Source organism: Bombina bombina, chromosome 2 (assembly GCF_027579735.1).
Source record: "Bombina bombina isolate aBomBom1 chromosome 2, aBomBom1.pri, whole genome shotgun sequence".
Taxonomy (NCBI): Eukaryota; Metazoa; Chordata; class Amphibia; order Anura; family Bombinatoridae; genus Bombina; species Bombina bombina.
Window position 1 is genome coordinate 1,145,065,079 of NC_069500.1, and position 23,485 is coordinate 1,145,088,563.

Below are 23,485 nucleotides of genomic sequence, written 5' to 3' on the forward strand. Positions count from 1 at the left end.
AACGACGAATGAAGGTTCCTTTAAGGGACGTCATCCAAGATGGCGTCCCTTCAATTCCGATTGGCTGTTCTGATCAGCCAATAGAATGCGAGTTCAATACGATTGGCTAATTGGATCAGCCAATTGGATTGAACTTCAATCTGATTGGCTGATTGCATCAGCCAATAAGATTTTTTCTACCTTAATTCCGATTGGCTGATAGAATTCTATCAGCCAATCGGAATTGAAGGGACGCCATCTTGGATGACGTCCCTTAAAGGAACCTTCATTCATCGTTAGTCCGTCGGTTGAAGAGGATGGCTCCGCGTCGGCTCCTTTGAAGATGGCTCTACTCCGCTCCGGATGGATGAAGATTGAAGACGCCGCCTGGATGAACACTTCTACCGGATGGAGGACCTCTTCTTGTCCCGCTTGGATGAAGACTTCTACTGGACGAAGGACCTCCTCTGTGCACCTTGGATGAAGAATTCAGCTCGGTTCGGCTGAGTGAAGATGATTGAAGGTAGGATGATCTTCAGGGGGTTAGCAATAGGTTTATTTAAGGGGGGTTTGGGTGGGTTAGATTAGGGGTATGTGGGTGGTGGGTTGTAATGTTGGGGGGGGTATTGTATTTTTATTTTCAGGCAAAAGAGCAAATTACTTTCGGGCAATGCCCCGCAAAAAGCCCTTTTAAGGGCTGGTAAAAGAGCTGATTACTTTTGTATTTTAGAATAGGGTAGGGAATTTTTTATTTTGGTGGCCTTTTTTATTTTATTAGGGGGCTTAGATTAAATGTAATTAGTTTAAACTGCTTGTAATTCTTTTTTATTTTTTGTAATTTAGTGTGTTTTTTTTGTATTATAGAATAGTTTATTTTATTGTATTTTATTTTAGGTAATTGTAGGTAATTTATTTAATTAATTTAATGATAGTGTAGTGTTAGGTTTAATTGTAATTTAGGTTAGGATTTATTTTACAGGTAATTTTGTATTTATTTTAACTAGGTAGCTATTAAATAGTTATTAACTATTTAATAGCTATTGTACCTAGTTAAAATAAATACAAAGTTGCCTGTAAAATAAATATAAATCCTAAAATAGCTACAATGTAATTATTATTTATATTGTAGCTATATTGGCGTTTATTTTATAGGTAAGTATTTAGTTTTAAATAGGATTAATTTAGTTATTAATAGGAATATTATTTTGTTTCATTTAAATTATATTTAACTTATGGGGGCGTTAGGGTTAGGGTTAGACTTAGGTTTAGGGGTTAATACATTTATTATAGTAGCGGCGACATTGCGGGCAGGAGATTAGGGGTTAATAATTGTAGGTAGGTGGCGCGATGTTAGGGAGGGCAGATTAGGGGTTAATACAATTTATTATAGTGTTTGCGAGGCGGGAGTGCGGAGGTTTAGGGGTTAATACATTTATTATAGTGGCGGCGAGGTCCGGTCGGCAGATTAGGGGTTAGGTAAGGTAGCGGCGACATTGGGGGGGCAGATTAGGGGTTAATAAATATAATATAGGGGTCGGTGTTGTTAGGGGCAGCAGATTAGGGGTTCATAGGTATAATGTAGGTTGCGGCGGTGTCCGGATCGGCAGATTAGGGGTTAATAATATAATGCAGGTGTCAGCGATAGCGGGGGCGGCAAATTAGGGGTTAATAAGTGTAAGGTTATGGGTGTTTAGGGGTTCATGTTAGGGTGTTAAGTGTAGACTTAGAGAGTGTTTCCCCATAGGAAACAATGGGGCTGCGTTAGGAGCTGAACGCTGCTTTTTTGCAGGTGTTAGGTTTTTTTTCAGTCCAAAATGCCCCATTGTTTCCTATGGGGATATTGTGCACGAGCACGTTTTCCCAGCTTACCACTACCGTAAGCAACACTGGTATTGAGGGTTGAAGTGGAGCTAAATTAGGCTCAACGCACCATTTTTTGAGCCTAACGCAGCCCCTCAGACAACTCTAAATACCAGCGTTGTTGGAAGGGTGCGTTGGGAAAAAAAACAGCGTTAGCTACGCAGGTTTTTACCGACAAAACTCTAAATCTAGCGGTTTATTTTTAAAAATGTAACACAACGTTTCACGGTCTACACTGACCGTTTCATCAGGTGTTATATTGTTATATATTTGGGAAAGAGAAAATTTCCCTGGGAGCAGCAGTCTGTGACTATTGACAGACAGTACTCTCAATTTTTTATTGCCCCAGATGATACCGGGCAGAAAAACTGAGCAGAAAACTGAGCAGTCAGTCTGGAGTTGGATTGTAGGAATCGGCTGGAGAACTCGAGGTCCGGTGGAGAATACGGGAACGTTTGCTGGGCGACTATAAGAGCCCAGGAGGCCCTTGTTGCACTTCTCAAGTGCCCTACAGCTTGTAAGTACGTTATATAGGTGTGCAGGCTTTTTTTGACAACACTGATATCGCACTATGGTGGCGTCTTCTTTCTTCTTTTATATTTGACACTGCAGATTTTGGACACCAACTGATTTTTGAAGAAGCAGATAGCCACGACGTCATCAAATGGAGATTTGTGGGACATATTAATATTGTGTCTGGATCCAATTCACAGATGTGGGTTAAGTGCCATTTATAACTACTATTTGAACTTTCTACACCCTATGTAATAGGTTCTTTACATTGTCTATATTGGTCATTTACATATCACTATTTGATTATTTGTAATTGGATTAGGTTGTGGGGTGAATATAGAGCACTATATTATTTTAACACTTTATTTATGTATTGATAATTATACATATTGTTTAGGTGCATCCAATTTGATATATTTTCATTTTTTCATAAAAACAATATTTACCTACTAATACCAGCAGCATTCACCAGGTATCTGACATGACCTAAATTCTGCGCAATCTCTTTAAATGCGTTTTGAACCTCATGCTCCTTGGAAATATCACAACTAATGGCAAGGGGGGCTGCAATGAAAACAATAAAACATTATATATAAGTTTAAGAAATTTGAAGTTAATCAGTTCAGCATTTTTGTAATATTTATTATTATTATCGTTTATTTATAAAGCACCAACATATCACGCATCACTGTAGTATTGAGTATACAGTTGTAGGGTACATATGTAACATATACATAAATTGTGCATATAGAGTTATGAAGTACAATAATCAGAAGACAATTACATAAATCATAAGGGTAGAGGGTCCTGCCCTTGAGTCACAGTGAGCTGTAAGTCATCTTTACATAAAATGATCAACAGGGTAGGTGGACTTACATTCTAAAGTCTGACTGAGCGAGTCAAGGCGTTCCATATGATAGGTGCAGTTCTAGAAAAGTCTTGCAGGCAAGTGATGAGAGAGAAGTAGGTCATGAGTAAGGAGGCAGTTGGGTAGTATTTGCAGACAAGAAAAGTAATATAGCCCCCCCCCCCCCCATATCACTTTTCTTGTCTGCAAATACTACCCAACTGTTCGTGAGGGATTTGTATGGTAGGGTCAAAATTTAGAATTTTATTCTTGAGGCTAAGGGAAGCCAGTGGAGGTGTTCGCAAGAGGTGCAGCAGATATGGAGCAATGCTTAAGGAAAATGAGCCTGGCAGAGGCATTCATGATGGATTGCAGTGGGGACAGGTGATATCTTGGGAGACTAAAGAAAACAGAATTGCCGTAGTCAAGGTGGGAAATGATAAGGAAGTGGATAACAATCTTACGCCTAGATTTAGAGTTCTGCGTTAGCCGTCAAAACCAGCGTTAAGGGCTCCTAACGCTGCTTTTTACCGCCCGCTGGTATTTAGAGTCAGTCAGGAAAGGGTCTAATGCTCACTTTCCAGCCGCAACTTTTCCATACCGCAGATCCCCTTACGCCAATTGCGTTTCCTATCTTTTCAATGGGATTTTCCTAACGCCGGTATTTAGAGTCTTGGCTGAAGTGAGCGTTAGAATTCTAACGACAAAACTCCAGCCGCAGAAAAAAGTCAGGAGTTAAGAGCTTTATGGGCTAATGCCGGTTTATAAAGCTCTTAACTACTGTGCTCTAAAGTACACTAACACCCATAAACTACCTATGTACCCCTAAACCGAGGTCCCCCCACATCGCCGCCACTCTAATAAAATTTTTTAACCCCTAATCTGCCGACCGCACACCGCCGCCACCTACATTATCCCTATGTACCTCTAATCTGCTGCCCCTAACATCGCCGACCCCTACATAATATTTATTAACCCCTAATCTGCCCCCCCCAACGTCGCCGCTACTTTACCTACACTTATTAACCCCTAATCTTCCGACCAGACCTTGCCGCTACTCTAATAAATGTATTAACCCCTAAACCGCCTCACTCCCGCCTCGCAAACCCTATAATACATTTTATTAACCCCTAATCTGCCCTCCCTAACATCGCCGACACCTAACTTCAAGTATTAACCCCTAATCTGCCGACCGGACCTCGCCGCTACTCTAATAAATGTATTAACCCCTAAAGCTAAGTCTAACCCTAACCCTAACACCCCCCTAAATTAAATATAATTTTAATCTAACAAAATAAATTATTTCTTATTAAATAAATTAATCCTATTTAAAGCTAAATACTGATAAAAAATAATAACTAAGCGCCAACTATATAACACAACAGACCTCCAGCTCTAATAGATTGGCACCTAGTTGCTAAAAGGATAGATTTGATTATGGGGTTTGATATCAGAGCGCCAAACAATCGTAGGCAGGGTTTATGGGCAGAAAGTCAAATACCAAAGGTAACAATAAGTTTAGAATAATATGATTTAATACATATGATTAAAAGGTTGATACATTTTAATATATACAACAATTTGTCATGGATCCATGTTACACTTTGAAACAATTAATAACAACAATAAAAATTCTAACATATAGGGTATCTAACGCATAAAAATCTAATACATAAAAACTGCTAGGAGCGTGCTTACACACTCTAATAAAACAATGGATTGCAATGCAAAGATGGATATATTCCAGGTTGCTTTAAACCCGGTTTATGAATGCTTATAGCTTGCAAGTTTAATGTGAGTGGCTCAAATCTGAGGTTTTACCTATGTGTTTAACCAAAAATGTAAATCCTAACAGGTGATACGAAGATGGTGCAGGGGTGACTTGAAACTTAAATTTGAAACTTGAATTAAAAAATAAAACGAAATAAATGTGAATTGTTTACAGATTGACTAGAGCAAAATAAAACAAAATAAAAAACAAATAAAACAGCTGCACACAACTGTTCCGATCAGCCAATAGAATGCGAGCTCAATCTGATTGGCTGATCCAATCAGCCAATCGGATTGAACTTGAATCTGATTGGCTGATTCAATCAGCCAATCAGATTTTTCCTACCTTAATTCCGATTGGCTGATAGAATCCTATAAGCCAATCGGAATTCGAGGGACGCCATCTTGGATGACGTCATTTAAAGGAACCTTCATTCGTCGTTAGTCCGTCGGTGAGGAAGGATGGCTCCGCGTCGGCTGCTTCAAGATGGACCCGCTCCGCTCCGGATGGAAGAAGATAGAAGATGCCCCCTGGATGAAGACTTCCGACCCTCTGGAGGACCTCTTCTGGCCGGATAGGATGAAGACTTCGGACCCTCTTCTGGACGGATCGGTGATACCCGGCTGGGTGAAGACAAGGTAGGGAGATCTTCAGGGGCTTAGTGTTAGGTTTTTTAAGGGGGGTTTGGGTAAGATTAGGGGTATGTGGGTGGTGGGTTGTAATGTTGGGGGGGGTATTGTATGTTTTTTTTTCAGGCAAAAGAGCTGATTTCTTTGGGGCATGCCCCGCAAATGGCCCTTTTAAGGGCTGGTAAGGTAATAGAGCTGTTAACTTTTTATTTTAGAATAGGGTAGGGCATTTTTTTATTTTGGGGGGCTTTGTTATTTTTTTAGGGCGCTTAGAGTAGGTGTAATTAGTTTAAAATTCTTGTAATCTTTTTTTATTTTTTTGTAATTTACTGGGGTTTTTTTTGTAATTTAGTTTAGTTGATTTAATTGTAGGTAATTGTAGTTAATTTATTTAATTTATTTATTGATAGTGTAGTGTTAGGTTTAATTGTAACTTAGGTTAGGATTTATTTTACAGGTAATTTTGTATTTCTTTTAGCTAGGTAGCAATTAAATAGTTAATAACTATTTAATAGCTATTGTACCTAGTTAAAATAAATACAAAGTTGCCTGTAAAATAAATATAAATTCTAAAATAGCAACAATATAATTATTCGTTATATTGTAGCTATATTAGGGTTTATTTTACAGGTAAGTATTTAGTTTTAAATAGGAAGACTTTAGTTAATAATATTTAATTTATTTTGTTAGATTAAAATTATATTTAACTTAGGGGGGTGTTAGGGTTAGGGTTAGACTTAGCTTTAGGGGTTAATACATTTATTAGAGTAGCGGTGAGGTCCGGTCGGCAGATTAGGGGTTAATACTTGAAGTTAGGTGGCGGCGATGTTAGGGAGGGCAGATTAGGGGTTAATAAAATTTATTATAGGGTTTGCGAGGCGGGAGTGAGGCGGTTTAGGGGTTAATACATTTATTATTAAATATAATATAGGGGTCGGCGGTGTTAGGGGCAGCAGATTAGGGGTACATAGGGATAATGTAGGTGGCGGCGGTGTTCAGAGCGGCAGATTAAGGGTTAATAATAATATGCAGGGGTCAGTGATAGCGGGGGCGGCAGATTAGGGGTTAATAAGTGTAAGGTTAGGGGTGTTTAGACTCTGGGTTCATGTTAGGGTGTTAGGTGCAGACTTAGGAAGTGTTTCCCCATAGGAAACAATGGGGCTGCGTTAGGAGCTGAACGCTGCTTTTTTGCAGGTGTTAGGTTTTTTTGCCGCTCAAACTGTCCCATTGTTTCCTATGGGGGAATCGTGCACAAGCACGTTTTTCAAGCTGGCCGCTACCGTAAGCAACGCTGGTATTGAGAGTTGAAGTGGCGGTAAATTATGCTCTACACTCCCTTTTTGGAGCCTAACGCAGCCCTTCAGAGAACTCTAAATACCAGCGTTATTTAAAAGGTGCGGGGGGGGGGGGAAACACGCGTAGCTAACGTACCCCTTTGGCCGCAAAACTCTAAATCTAGGTGATAGTGTCTTGAGTGAGGATGTGATGAATTTTAAATTAATTAATTGATATTTTAAAAGTGGAATGCCAGGAATTAGCTAAGGATTAAGGGCTAGATTACAAGTGGCACGCTAATTGTTGCGTATGAGAAATATTGTTTTCCTCTCTGCTTTTCGCACTTGATGGAAATAGCGTCCGTATTAAGAGTTGAAAGTAAACGCGTTCACACAAGCGCAATCAAATTTAACATGCGTCAGGTTAGTATGATTTCAGAGCTCGCGTAAAGGGTAGGGGGAAAAGAAAGCATAAAGCACAACATAAATACATGAAAAATTACAATTACACTCATAAAAACACTGCCTGTACATATTTAAGATTCCTATGTTCTTCACTTATAATAATGCACTTTTTTTAATTATAAATACACCTCTCATCTCTCCTTAGTTTAATATAAAACCAAACATTTTTTTTTCAAAGGGCGGGGTCTATGGACTATCATGATCCTGAAAGAAAATAATTTATCAGGTAAGCATAAATGTTGTTTTCTTTTGTATGATGATGATAGTCCATGGAGCTCCATAACATGTGGGATTATACCCAAGCAGATAGTCCATGTTAAAGGGACAGTCAACACTAAATATGTTATTGTTTAAAAATATAGATAATGCATTTACTACCAACATTGTTATATTAATATACTTTATAACATTGAAACCTCTAAATATCTGCCTTTTTCTAAGCCATTAAAGACAGCCTCTTATCACATGATTTTATTTGCCTTTTACAACAGGAGACTGCTAGTTCATGTGAGCCATATAGATAACATTGTGATCACGCCCGTGGCTTGTGGCAGACACAGCACTAATTGGCTAAAATGCAAGTCAATGGATAATAAATAAAAATCTGTTAAAATCTGACAGCGCTCAACCTTGTGTCTGTAGCTCCTAGTATTGTGGGTACCAGCGCCCCCAAAAAGGTGAATGTAGTGCCCCACATAGAGTATATGTAGGCATTTGAAAGAGATAGGTCTTATTGTAATTGTGATTTCAAGTACTTCTGTTAATATAACCATGCACCCCCCCTCTTCACCTGCCAATTTGCATTACTATTACTGATGGAGAGTTTCAAATATTGAAATATTTTAATATTCTAATTTTTACATATTTTAATCGATGTTCATTATCCTAATGTTTTATCATGTTTATCATTCGAACAATTTAATTATATTTTAATTATGTTTACAATCGATGTTCATTATCCCAATGTTTTTATCATGTTTATCATTCCAATGTTTTTTAGCCCTGGGTCGTCTCCATATAGGAGGCTATATGATAATGTTTATCTTAATAGGTTTCTTGATATTTCTATATATCAAAAAATATATGATTTTTTATGACATTCCAGAAGACATTCTATACGCTTTTCCTAAATAGATATCTCTATAGGGACAGTGATATTATTGCTTACATTTTAGGACCCTTTTAGATTGTTATATTTTTTAAATAAGAATCTTCTATTTTATTTTATTGTATTCCTTAATAGTGTCATATCCACTATAATATTTATTACTTTGATGTCTTCCCTAAGTAGAATACATTTTTCATTCACTCGTCTTTTCTGTCAAAGAAGGGCCTAACAAGCAGCCTTACAATTTTCAAAAATAGCTAGTTACCTTAGGATAGATTAAGCCTATTTTCAGATCAGGCATGGTAAATCTAAATATATGACTGAAAATTGTTCTATTCATTCACTCTTATAATGGTTTCCATGGTGATAAATGACTGAACACACACTTCCGGTTTGCCGATTTTAGGCAAATATTATCTTTCAAATATTAATGAAACAAATAAAAATGAACATGTACTTTATTTGAAACATAGCATGAATTTACCATGAAACTAGGAACATATATACAAAAATAGAATAAACTCAATAGTACTTCCAGGTCATCAGGAACAGGAAGTAGAGGTTATTATTTTACTTCCAGGTCAACAGGAACAGGAAGTAGAGGTTATTTTTTGGCGCCAAAACAACACTGGCACTTATTGGCCAGTAATAGCTATAAAAGGAGCTACCATGCTAATCCATCTATAGTCTTGATAAAGGCCCAGTTCTTAGGGCCGAAACGCGTTGACATATATGGTAAGCTTCTTTTCAATTACTGACTAAGTTTGAATAGCAGTTTTGCACTATGTTATATTTGTTTTATTACAGGTATATCTTTGAATGAATTGATCCCTGAGACATAGGATCCATTTCTGTATTTTTTCATCGTTTACACACAGGAATAACTTTTTAGGAGCATCTCTTCACATCTTGTATTCACATAAGGGTCACTTTATAAGTGTGTTATTCACTTTAACACATCCTAAATATTCATTTGGATTATTTTTTCAAATTTTTTCCTTTTTCTTTTTTCATTTTTGTGTAAACACATTTTTGATTATTCACGCCCACTTCATCACATCATCTTTTTCAGGATTTTTTGGATATTCACAATAATTTTTGAAATTTGATTTGAAAACCACTACGTTTTTCTTTTTTACACACTTCATCATTTCACCGTTTATCGAGGGATATATAAGGATAACTGTTTTAAAATAGAATCTTCATATTGGACATTCACTCTCTGGAAAGAATTTAAAGTTTGGGACCTACATATTTATGGACACCTACTCAGTAAATTGATGTTTTTATATATTTATATTTTTTATCCAACCATCATCAGCTGTTTTATTGTAATTTATTTTGTGATTAAGATTGTATATTGTTGTGGTTTTTAACCACAATTGTATTGTTTTTTATATAGATATATGCATATTTTATTGTTAATTTTAAGTGGATCCACTTTTGTATCTTGTTTGTATATTTTAGCTATAAGTAGCTTATAAAATATTTTATATACCCCTATAGAATTTCAATATATTTTTTATTTAAATAATCTTGTCACTACTAGTGTCTTAGCCTTTTAGGAGGCGCTCTGTGTATTCATTTTTAGCACCGGATAATAAATAAAAGTCATGTGATCAGGCTGTCAGAAGATGATTAGACACAAGGTAATCACAGAGGTAAAAAGTGTATTAATATAACTGTGTTGGTAATGCAAAACTGGTGAATGGGTAATAAAGGGATTATATATCTTTTAAAACAATAAAACTTTTAATGTAGACTGTCCCATTAAGGAATGGGTGGGGCAATTTTACAGCAGTTCATAATGTCAGACACTGCGGCCTGAAGGACTTTCCTGACCATAGATGCTTGCGAAGAAGCGAAAACATAAAAAGTGGTAACATTTTGAGAAGATATGCAGAGATGACCATGTTGCAGCTTTGCAAATCTGCAAATTTTTGAAAACCCAGAAAGTAGCAACTGATCTTGTAGAATGAGCTGTGATTATTATTTATTATACTTTATTTATAAAGTGCCAACATATTCCACAGTGCTGTCCATGGGTACAATTTGTTTAAATAAAACAATGATACAAAACTTGTAAGAGACAAGACAAAATTTGACAAACAAATACAGGAGGAATTGAGGGCCCTGTTCCCATGGGAACTGACAATATAGAGTGGGAGGGTGAGAAAAAAGGAGGTGAGGAGTGCAAGGGTGAGAATGATGTTAAAACAGTGTTAGATGAGGGCAATTATTAGGTAAGTGGAATTATATTTGTTACTGAGTTTGGTGGTAGGCTTCCCTGAACAAAAATATCTTTAGGGAGCGTTTAAAAGAAGACAGATTAGGAAGAAGTCTGAAGGGAGAGTGATCTAGAGGGTAGGTGTCACACAAGATAAGTCCTGCAGTTTAGCATAGGAAGAGGTGATAATCGAAGATGGGAGGGGCAGGTCATTGTTGGATCTTAGTGGGCCGGCTGGAGTATATTTGTTGATTAGTGAGGACAGGTAGTGGGGAGCGGCGTTGGTATGGGCTTTGTAGGTCAGGATGAGAATTTTAAATTTAATTCTGCTGTGAATGGGGAGCCAGTGAAGGGACTCACAAAGAGGTGTAAAAGATACAGAGCAACAGGAAAGGTGGATTAGCCTGGCAGAGGCATCTAGGATGGATTGAATGGGGGAGAGATAGGTTATTGCAGTAGTCAAGTCAGGAAATTACAAGGGAGTGGATTATTTGCTTTGTAGTGTCAGCATTCCGAAATGGTCAAATTTTGGAAATATTGTGTAGGTGGTTGCTGCAGCATGAAGAGAGTAATTGGATGTGGGACAGGTTGGAGTCAAGTGTAATTCTGAGGCAGCAGACTTGGGGTGATCGGGAGATAGTGATGCTGTTGACATCAGAGTGGAGCTAGAGGGGAGGATTAAAAGGAGCTCAGTCTTGGACATGTTAATCTTTAGGTGGTGTGAAGCCATCCAGGAAAGGGGAAAGGACAGAGGGAATGAGAGCAGGGTTAGAGAGGTAGGTCTGTGTGTCATCAGCATAGAGGTGATACATGAAGCCATAGCTGTTGATACGTTTACCCAGAGAAGAAGGATAAATGGAGAAGAGTAGAGGAACTAGGACAGAGCCTTGAGGTATGCCAACAGACAGAAAGGGAGTCACCAGCAAATTACACAGAAAAGGACTTGTGTGAAAGATAAGAATGGATCCAAGAGAGTGCAGAGGATCTGTAGGAGGATGGAGTGGTCAACTGTGTCTAATGCAGCTGAGAGGTCAAGTTAGATAAGTATAGAGTTGTGGCAGTTACTTTTAGCAGAAAGAAAATAATTAGTAACCCTGGTGAGGACAGTTTCAGTTGAGTGTTGGGGGCGGAAGCCAGATTGCAGGGGGTCAAGCAAGAAGTTAGAGGACAGGAAGAGGGTTAGGCGGTAGTAAACTAGTTTTCCCAGGAGTTTTGATACTTTTAGGGGGTGACTTTCCTACCACCAAATAAGTCTTGTGAATTACCAGTTTAAGCCAAGAGGCCAAGGCTACAGAAATAGCCTTCTCCCTTTTATATGCACCAGAGTAGTGAACAAATAAACCGTAAGATTGTCTGAACTCCTTAGTAACTTGAAGATAAAACTTCAATGCTTTCGACTTCCGGTGCAGGCCGGGGCATGCAGGTGGAGTGAAGGTGGTGTACTGCTCGGCGCCTTACAAACACCTAATTTCGGATGCACATTTACCTTGGCCAGACATTAGAATGGCCCGGACCCAGAAGTGGGAGGAAGCGCAACGGAAGTCCCACAGCAGCGATCGCTTCGTGGCTGAAGCAGCTCTATTGGATAAGCCAAAAGCAAGGTATTTGGCTGGTTTGCTATCTCCGGTTGTTCCCTCCGGGCTCCTGGACAAAGATACACAGTTGGCGTGTGACGTCACTAACCTTGGACCGGGCTTAGCCACCGGCAGAGACAGCAACAGAGGGAATAAGAAGTTAGAAGCATACAAGGACGGTACTGTTTCTTTTCCTTCACACTACAGCTATTAACCCTAAGCTACTAACAAGTAATAAGCACACAGACTGAAACTTTTTAACAAACGCTTAATGCTTCTCTGCACTCAAACACGCTATAACAAACTACAGCTGCTTTACTGGGCATATGCTTGCTTCTTACAAGACCGTAATCGCTTAAACACTAAAGAGCTGTGGCAGAGACCTGAAATGTTATATAAGTGATATCTTACATCAGGCTGAAGGCATTAAGTAGTCCACAATTCTCTCTCTTAAGCCTAATCTTGGACCTAAAGATTCAGTGTTGGAAATAACTCTGACAAGAGCTAAGAGAGAAAGTGGAGGGAATACTAGCTGTTTTGAACTCTAGGCTGTTAATCAGCAAATCAAACATATAGACTATGACTGAAACTGGCTAATAAACATTCAATGCTTCTGACTTGCTTGCAAACATTCTATAACAAACTATACTTGCTCTACTGGACCCATACCGGCTTGTTATAATAATAAGACTATAAATTATCCAGTACTAAAGAGAAGCGGCAGTAATCTGAGCAGAACTGTATTAACCTTCATTGCTGCCTAAGATAATTTTACATCAGACTGGGGATATTAAATAATCTATAAATTCATCTCCTGAGCTTAAATCCTGGATATGAGGACTTAGAATTAGAATCAACACTGACAAGAGTTGAGACAGGAAGTGGTGGGAAACATCAACTATTCTGTATAAAAACAGGGGATAACTGGTAAAACCCCCAGTTCTAGAATCAATATAAAATATAGTCCACTGTACTCTCCCATAACCCTAAGGGTAGGAGTAGAATTGGATTAATTTATAACACCCAGTGGATATAGAAAGACCTAGAAGATCAGGTTACACAGTCCCAGACAGGAAGAAAGGAAGGAAACCTGTTGGAATCGTAGAGTTGCTATAATCTAAGTAGCTTGTACTGGGAGATCTCAACCTAAGAAGCAACCGAATACTTGGAAACTAGCCCTCCCATAACCCAACGGGTAGGAGACTGTAAAAGGCCAAAATATATCTAATTAAAGCTAGCAGCTGGGCTGAATACCATCACAAAGGACGACCACTGCCTAGAAAACAGAATAAAATAAGACACTGGACACATCATTGTAATATACTTCTTATGTAAAATCTATAGGGGCTAGCTATACAAAAGGGAATTGCATAATATAAAGTAAGCTTTTATAATTCTGACATTAAGCCCTTAGATCGTTAAACTAAAAAATTCAAGTGGAAGGGACATATAAGAACTGGAAACAACTCTAAGTGGCTAGATATAGTTAGATGTAGAAACCTAGAAATATTGGCATTACAGTAGTATAAAAAGAAGAGGAAAGGGAAAACTCACTGGCTTGGCTGACGTGGCAATAGACACTAACCCCGGTTTTGCTTTTGTTTTTTTGGTGTTTTGTTTTGTTTTCTGTTTTTACTGTTACTGGTATATTTTTTTTTTTGTGTTTCCTAGCTTTTGAGTACACCTATTTTTAAGCACTTCACACGCTACAACTAATTCACTGAATGAGAACACATTATACACAGGAGTCAACTTAACTTAATAAATCACAGATTAGTACATCAATTATAATTTCTATAATAATTTCCACATTTAAAAAAAAAAAAAAAAAAAAAACTTCAATGCTTTCAATGCTCTGAAAACATCAAGATTATGTAAAATTTGTTGCTTAGAATTAGAAGGATCCGGACACAAAGAAGGGACAACAATCTCCTACTTGATATTTTCCAAAGAAACCCCCTTAAAAAGAAAATCATATTTAGTAAGAAGAACTGATTTATCTTTGTGAAAAACTAAAAAGGGAGGGTCACTAGATAAAGCCTATAACTCAGAAACTCTCCTAGTGGAGAGCACTTTCCATGATAATAGTTTGGTTCAAAAGGAGGACATTGCAGAACAGAAATAACTAAGTTAAAGTTCCAGGATGGAGATATAGGCCACACAACTGGCCTAATTCTAACCAGCACCTGATCAACAGTTTGAATATTAGGACGTTTAGCTAACTTTTTATGAAACAAAACAGATAAGGCAGAGACTTGGCTTTTCAGAGAGCAAGCAGACAAAACCTTGTAAAGACCATCTTGTAAAAACTGAAGAATTCTAAGAATCCTAAAGGAATGTCAAGAAAAGCCACTGAAATAACACCAATCAAAGTATGCCTTCCAAATTTTGTGATAAATGTGTTTGGGTAACAGGCTTTCTGGCTTGAATCAGTGTTAATAAACCTCTGTGTTTTAAGACTAGGCTTTCAACCTCCACGCCGTTAAACTAGAGATTTGAGGTCCTGATGGAAAAGAGGCCCTTGAGACAATAGATCTTGTCTTAGAGGAAGAAGCCATGGAGGAGAAGAGGACATCTGCACCAAATCTGCATACCATGTTTTGCGGGGTCAGCCTGAAGCCATCAGGATTTCTGAAGCTGACTCCTGTTTAATTCAAGGAATTACTCTTGGAAGTAGAACAAACGAAGGGAACAGGTACTCTAGATGAAAGCTCCATGGACACTCCAAGGCATCTATCATCTAAGCCTTTGATCTTGAACAATACACTGGAAGTTTGTGATTTAAATTAGAAGTCATACAATCTATGACCAGTAGCCCCCATCTGATCAATAATTAATCGAAGATGTCCTGATGAAAAGATCACTCTCCTGGATGAAACAACTGACGGCTGAGGTAATCTGCTTCCCAATTGTTCACTCCTGGAATGTGATTTGCTTACAGAGAGAAATGATTCTTCTCTGCCAAATACAGTATCTGGGACACTTCCTGCATGGCCAGGGGACAGTGGGTTCCCCCTTGATCATTTATGTAAGTCACCCTCATGATATTGTCCAACTGTAAATGTATAAACCTTTCCTTTTTTAGGAGAGGCCAGGATTGAAGAACCCAAAGAATCATTTGGAATTCCAGAAGAGACCAAACGTTTTGAACTCTCTGAGATTTCCAGACTGTGCCCCAGGCCAAAACACTGTTGTCTGTCGTCACAATAGCCCAAGAAAGGACTCTGTATCCACCAAGGGAGAGATTGTCTAGCAGACAAATCCAGAACAATCTGCTCATCCGGTGCTTCCAGAGTTAAAAGAGTTGATCGTTACATTATAATTTGTTTTTAAGATATATTGAGAATGATGTAATCTAATCATATTTTTTGTTTTACGCTGTTTATTTTGTTGACACCACGCGTGTATTTGTGGTATATTTGTTTACATCCTGTGTGGTGTAGTTCTATATTGATATGGAAGAACCTTTCTTGCTTTGTATTATACTCTGGTAGCCACAAATAAATAAATATTTTTAAAAAAAAAGAACAATCTGCTCATCCAATTGCAGATAAGTCTTTTACCACTGATTGAGCATAGATAGCTGAAGGGTGTCACGGATACCAGACAGCTAAGGCTACCCCCCACCCCCTACAACCTCACCCCTGTTGTTTCTCAGTGGTTTTGGGCTCCTCAGAGCAACCACAATCTCTGGAAGCTTTTGTTTGCACGGTTTTGTGTTCTAAACTTGTTAAGAGAAGAGCTGGTGTATGACCAGGAAAATCCTCCTAGGCTGGCCGGGCTCCTGGGGCTCCTGGAACTCCCGGACGGCCGTCTCACAACAGACACCCGCCTAACCCCTCTCAGGCTGGCTGGGCTTCTGGAACTCCTGGTCGGCCACAGGGCAGCAGAACACCCGCTAACTTTAGCCCTGGTCGCTCCAGTAGCCCTTTGCCCCAGAGCTCCGCTCTTTTGGGGATTGGTAGCCCCTAAGGAGGGCAAGAGCTGGGGGAATTATCGGAGGGGAGCTCCTTTGGGAACCAGGGGTTTTGGACTCCCCTAACCCCATAACTTCAACGAACTGTAACTCCGGTCTCCAGTAACGAATCACACTGATTTTTGGACTGTAGCATCTGGGGACCGAGAGCTTAAAAATAACAACCCAACCGGGATCACCCCGAAACTGCCACCCCTAGGCACTGGGATTCTGTGAGACTGTGGCTGCTATGGAGGTGCCGGTCAGTCTCGAGGGGCGGGAATGGTGGGAAAATTGTGGTATTGTCCAGGGTCTTATCAAGATGAGCTGTGTGTATAAAAGGAGTGTATGTTTTACAATAAAGAGAGTTCCTGTTTCACCTGAATGCTAGTATGTCTAGTTATTTGGGTGGGCTCCAGCTAAAATCACTTTCCTGGGCTACATAGCCTCCTGTTCCAGGCAGAGGAAGGACTCTCTGGCAGAGCTACCTAGTCTGGGTAGCCGGAGTCTGCCACAGGATGGGACCCTGAGTACTGGTGCTGTCGGGCAACAGGGGTGGTAACAGGCTGTGGTCACTTGCCAGCTACATAGCTGCAGTCGTCAGGGAGGAAGCAGGACCCGTTTGGCAGAGCTACCCAGTCAGGGTAGCCGAGGTAGCTCTTCGGAACATTGATTCTCCAAACGTGATCCTGGAGAAAAGATAGAAGTCTTTGAGTATTGACAATAGCTAGAGGCAGAGAAGGAGCCTACACTTAGATATTATACAGATAAGGGGCAATTGAGATTCCCAGGGCTCTGATCACCGCCAACAATGCTCCTAGCACCTTTGTGAAAATGCGAGGAGCTGTAGCCAGACCAAATGGAAGGGTGACAAACATGTAGTGTTTGTCTAAGAGTGCAAACCTTAGAAATTAATGGTGATCATTGTGGATAGGGTCTATAGTGGACATAAATTTACCCTGTTTGGTAAGGGTAAAATTGTGTGAATTGTTTCCATCTTGAAAGTGGGGACCCTGACAAAACTTGTTCCAAATGGGTCTGAAAGTCCCTTCCTTCTTTGTGACAATGAACATATTGGAGGAAAACCCTTGTCTCTGTTGAGACACAGGTACTAGGAAAATTTAGTGTTCTCCCCAGGACCTTTTTAGCAGGTGTACCGGCTGATTTTACTGACCAACCGTCAAAAATCTTAGCCAATATTAAGCTAAAATTATCTCATATTAAATTTTTTTAATTTTTATTGCACAAATTATCATTAAAGTGATGGTTAATCCAAGCATTTAACAAACGCTAGGATTTACCCTCACTAAAAATCAAGCAGAGTTTAATTGATCAACAGTGTAAAAAAAGGGTGCTAAACTCAACCTTTCTGTGCCATTGCAGAATTTAACAAATGTATTTAAAGCAATGGTAAATCCAAGCGTTTAACAAACGCTAGGATTTACCATCACTAAAAATCAAGGGGAGTTTAATTGATTAACATGTAAAAAAAAAGGGTGCTAACTCACCCTTTCTGTGCCATTGCACAGTGCTAAATTCAGCAGCTCTGGCCATCCAAGGCACAACAATCTCCTTCAATGAGGTGGTGTTTGCACCTCTCAACCAATTGCCGTGCGTGTCAACTGACAGGTTTCTGAATGCACCACCACTATTGGTTCAGAGGTGCAAGCTGCAACTCATTGATAGAAGATCGTTGTGCCGTGGGCGGCCTGAGCCGCTGAACTTAGCACTGTACAACAGCGCAGACAGGGTGAGTTTAGCAGCCTTTTTTACATGGTTAATCAATGAAATTCCCCTTGATTTTTAGTGATGGCAAATCCTAACGTTTTAAACGCTTGGATTTACCATCACTTTAAATACATTTGTTAAATTCTGCAATTAAATTTGTTCTTTGGATAGCTGAAAACTATATAATATTAGAAACAAATTACACTGCCCCCCCCCCGGCTACTAAATGATGGCACCCACCTACTTCCTAAAGCCACCTGGCTAGCAAACATTTCTGTGGAGTACACTGTAATTACTCCCATATTCTCTATATCCTGAACACATTGCATGAAGGCAGCCACCTTTACAGGATTTTTGGGGACATAAGACAGATAGAATCCATCCTCAAAGAGGCCTGGAGCGAAAGGCTATCCTGTAATCCTGTTATATGATGTTTTAAACCCAAGGGTCCTTGACTGACTGAAACCAGGCCTTCTGGAAAAGACTCAATCTGCCCCATACCATAACAGAATCTGGTTTGGGGGCCTAACCTTTGTGCAGATTTGGTGTTGGACTTCTTGGCCTGCTTGTTCTTTGTCCAGAAAGAACTAGGCTTCCAGGCCGGCTTGGAGAGAAGAGGAGGACTTCTGATCTCCTGAAGAACAAAAGGAGCAAAACCTGTTACTTGGTCTGTTCTTTCCCAGATTTCTTGCCCTGAGGGAGAAAAGCTCCTTTGTCTCCAGTAACAGTCTTAATGATTGAGTCCGGGGAAGAACCAAGTAAGATCTTCCCAAGGAAGGAGTCATTAACATATTTTTTGACATCATGTCTGCTGACAATGACTTTAACCATAAAGCCCTTCTTGCAAGAACTGCCATAGACATATTTTTTACATCAATCCTGATGATGTCCATTACTGCGTCCCATATAAAGGAATTAGCCATTTTGAGGGCCTTAAAGGAATTGCACCAGAGGGCCACTGCTGCAGCCACACAGTTAATAGACACTGCTGGTTTAAGCAGAAGACCTGTTTGAAGAAGAGCTTTCTCAAGAAAGACTCTAATTTGTGGTCCTGTGGGTCCCTGAACGAGGTGCTATCCTCCATGGGGATAGTAGTGCATCTGGCAAGAGAAAAATTAGATCCATCAACCTTGGGGATGGTTTCCCACAATTCCACATTCTGTTCTGGAATCGGGTACATCCTCTTAAAAAAAAAAGAAAGAGCAAATGGTAAACCAGGCTTCTTCCATTTCTTAGCTATATAGTCAGAAATAAAATCTGGAACCTGAAATACCTCTGGAATTTTTGGTGAAGCTTTGAAAACAGCATTTCTCAGTACCTCAAGCAACAAGGAATGAATATGCTCCACTTTCAATCTCAAAGCAGTGTCAAATTAAGGGTCAGGAAAAGGGTCCTGTTCACCAGATGACACTTCCCATCTGAACTGGATGAATCTGATTCTGCAGAGTCAAAACTCTTAAGCAGGTCAGTTGAGTGGAAGAAGCTTGCATGTTCACTTCAAAAGATGAAAATAAACCCCCAGACTTTCATTAACATTTACTTGGCTTGGGGATAGCCGCTAAATATTCTGCCATAGTTTTGTGTAAATCATTTTTAAACTCAGGGGTAAAGTCAGTAGTAGCCCCTTAGTAACAAACAGAGGGACAGGACATTAGAAGGTTTTTTGACCTGGCTCACTAGAACAGTTTTGCAAAACAGACAAAAAAATGGAAAGGGAGAATTATCAGTAGACGACTATTCCAAAGGGTCTGACATAGCTCTAATGGGGACATATTTACTGTGTTCCTTTATATGCAAGAGTGATAAGTATAGCAGATTATGAACAAATACACATACACTGTTAAATAATAATGTTAGAGAGTCCTCTACACAAGTAAACCCTGGCAGCTGCTGCATGGAAACTCACCCCCCTCCAGTGACAGGATGCAGAATCAGTCTCAATTTTGTGGGAAAAAGCAAGCAGAGGCTGAGTAGCTCCTCTCTTGCTAAACTGCAGAATCCGGGTGAGGGGGGGGGGGGGGAAGAGTGCCAAGCTGAGGGGGCAGGGCTACTGACAGGAGCACTGCTGGTACCTCAGAGAGGCCATATATTGTGAAAAAAATTAATTATTTAATAAAAGTTAAAAAACACTTTAAACATACCCCCAAACGATCCTAAGTTGCTGCAGAGCTGAACCGTATGCTTGCTGAATGCTTGCTGAGATAACCGCTGGCTGCTTTGGAAATGGGGGTCTCCAGGGCTGACAAAGGGTAAAGAAGATGTCGTAGGTATGCCTTACTAATTTGAGGTAGGGCATTCAGATACTTGAAATCAGAAAAAAATGTGTCAGTAAGAGAGTAAGTCAATGGCTATGAATAGATATACAGGTATGTACGGATATATATAGAAATATGTATTTACAATAAAAAAGTACATTGTTCTGTATGTGAAGAACATTGGAATGTGAAATATTCATAATTCATGTCGGGTTTAGCGCACTTGAATAAACGCGATCAGGCTAGTGCGCAAGTATGGGTGTTTTTTCCAGTTTCCGCTCTCCATTGAAGTCTATAGGGGAATACGTTCAAGTAATCACAACTTCACAAAGTCTATTTTTACTTTCAACTTGTAATACAAGCAGAAACTCAACATGCTCAACTTGACGTGCACAAAAAGCCTCCGTTTAGCAAAGTTAACTCAAAAAAGCGCTCCACTCATAATCTAGCCCTGAATGTAGGGAGCAAAAGAAAGTCAAGTGTTACCCCAAGGCAGCGGGCCTGAGGGGTAGAGGTGATGACAGAGTTGTCCACAGTAAGTGAGATTTGGTGAATTTGGAGATTTTAGAGAGCGGAAATAGGATTTCAGTTTGAGAGGTTCAGCTTTAGGAAGTGAGAAGCCATCCAGGATGTGATATAAGATAGGCAGATGGTGACACGAGACAGCAGGAAAGAGGAAATGTCTGGTGCAAAAAAGGTAGATTTGGGCGTCATTTATAGCAGAAAAGAATGCTGTTTTCTTATTTGTTCAAATATGAGAAACTTTACACATGTCTACAGTCCAAACAGCTAAAGAGAAACAAAACATTTACTGAAAAGTATATAACTATATTTAAATTCTAACTGCTTTGAATGTAGGATGCCAAATTTGCATATGTGCATGTGATTTCACAGTACACACATTTTTATTTTTTTTATGACATTGCTTGTACTATTTTGTCAGACTATTACTGTGATACTGAAAATTAGTAGCATCAAGGTTTAGTTTTATATATAAAAAAACAAAAAGGGTACAGGACAAATGGTCAATATAAATGTGTAATCCAATACCAATTAACTGGCAGTGACGTAAATAATTAAGTGGTGCAGACCCTATAACAAATTATATACACAACTAACTATAAGAAAAGAGTTTGGAACATGTAAATTAATTAACCATATGAAAGATAGGGAATCAAGCACTCTTCTGAAAATAAATCATCAAAATTTGTTATTCAAAGTGTAGGGAATCAATCTCTGACCAAAATAATCTTTGAAAAAATAAACAGTATTTATTGTGCAAAATATGGGAGATCAATTATAGATATAATACCTTTATAATCCCAAGGAACTATCAGCCACATAGGTGTATATTACCACAAAAACATGTGACACAAGAACATGTGACAGTATATTACCCTAAAGATGTGCACACCTTATAATTATATATGATAAATAACATGTATACCATTCTATTAAAAGCACAACACCAGTGCCAAGTCTTTTCAGCTACTGTTTACAAGGAAAGGAGATTTATAATCACATGTAATGGATGCCTGGGGGTATTGTGTAATGCTTTGGTTCTGTTATAGTCAGGAAGGGCACAGGAACTTTTATGTGCTAAAGAATTGGGTTTGACTCGCACTCCTCTCTCCTTTTCATTGTGTGACTGTGATTACAGTACCAACAGGAGGTACCAATTAGAGTGCTAGAGTCACCATTTCGTAGTTGCACAGCAGTAATAATGGAAGTGAATCAACAGCAGGGAAATGTGGTCCAATACAACAGGGACTATTTCTCATTGATGCCAGCAGTAGAAAGAGAACACAAGATTATGAACACATTTTTTCTGAAGATAAAGGAGTATTATCTCTCAGTTCCCTATTTGAAATCATGGAGTCACTACTTTTAAAAGAGTGTAAAGTTCAGTGGGATATCTGGACATTTGACAAATACCTTGAGCTCGGGATGATCCCCAGGGGACTCTTGAAATTCCAGACATTTGATGTAGATCCAAATGAAAAAGATTTTATTAAGGATTGGAATTTAACTTTAACTGATTGTTCTATGAAATGGATGAACATGTTAAAAGAGTTTAAATCTAGACAACTAATTGGGATAAAAAATGAAATTTCAGATTTCTAAACTGAAATGGATAAACGCATTGGCGATCCACAGTTTGGCAAATTTGACACTATACTAAGAGGTATTGTGGCCAGGGGTAAGAGTGTTGTAATGGAGAACAAACATTCAACATTTTTGCGGGACAGATCAGACTACCAAACAGACACTGTGTATATATGGAATAGAAAGAAAAGGGGGGAATTCAGACGTACACAGTTTCCGAATAAGAAAAGAGGTAACCGCAGACGCAGAGGTAACAAACAACAGAAGAATGTTACATTCACTGGGAGTGATTCAGAATATTCCTCTGATGAAGGATCAACTGAGTGCCCTGTAGCTGCGGTAACCTCTGGTACTATTGTCCCTTCTACCTCTATTGATATGCCAGTTGCCCCTGTTGCAGATGCAGGCCCTAGAATAGGGTCATCAGGTGGTCCAGTAGTTAGACATAAAAATAGTAATCAATTCCAACAAGTAACCCACTATGAACCTATGCATGCACATAGTTCCACACATATTACAAGTGCACAAGGGACTATGAACTCTGATCTTGAACAGGTTTTCCCTAAGGTTTTTCGAGAGACCCGAGATCAAACAGGGGGAGTTCAGCAGACACAAGGGGAGGGGACAGGGAGGTACCAATTGAGGGGCAACCGCCCACAAACCAAGTACAAATGATACAGAATGTTTTGAATCTTTCCTCATACACACTTTCCAAAGAACAAATACAGGTGCTGTCCCTGGGATTAGGTTTCTCGCCTACGAGTAACTTCAATCTGTTCCAAACTTTGTTGGATGTGAATCGCCTTATTAGTAATTTAACTTTAAAAAAACATTTTGGTGCAGGAGACATGACTCCAGGCAGTGGGGGGGGAGCAGCATCACAGAATCAGGGGGATCATAGTTTGCATGATTTTCATGAACTCTGTGATGTTGTGTCCTTACAATCCTTGGAAAGTGAGTCCAGGAATCTCTCCAATACCACTAATAGGGCATCTAGTTTCAAAAATAATTCAACCTTTTATCCCATTCACAACAGAGAGATTATTTTGGAAACTTTCCAACAAAGAGTGGAAACTGATTTGATTAATTTGGCTGGTTCCTGCACGAAGACTGCACATAATTTATCATACAAACAAAGGAAAGCTTTGAGCGAACTTGAGAAAAACAGCAATTTGGTCATACGCACCGCGGACA

At 39.2% G+C, this 23,485-nt stretch overlaps 1 protein-coding gene across 2 annotated transcripts in view; it reads right to left on the minus strand.

The window, feature by feature from the left end:
* CBR4 (carbonyl reductase 4) overlaps positions 1-23,485 on the minus strand; it is a 113,129-nt gene that overhangs the window by 40,780 nt on the left and 48,864 nt on the right. For both annotated transcript variants that reach the window (XM_053703814.1, XM_053703813.1), the window contains exon 3: positions 2,799-2,916. In XM_053703814.1, coding sequence (XP_053559789.1) covers positions 2,799-2,916 — 118 coding nt within the window. The remainder of the gene's footprint in view (positions 1-2,798; positions 2,917-23,485) is intronic.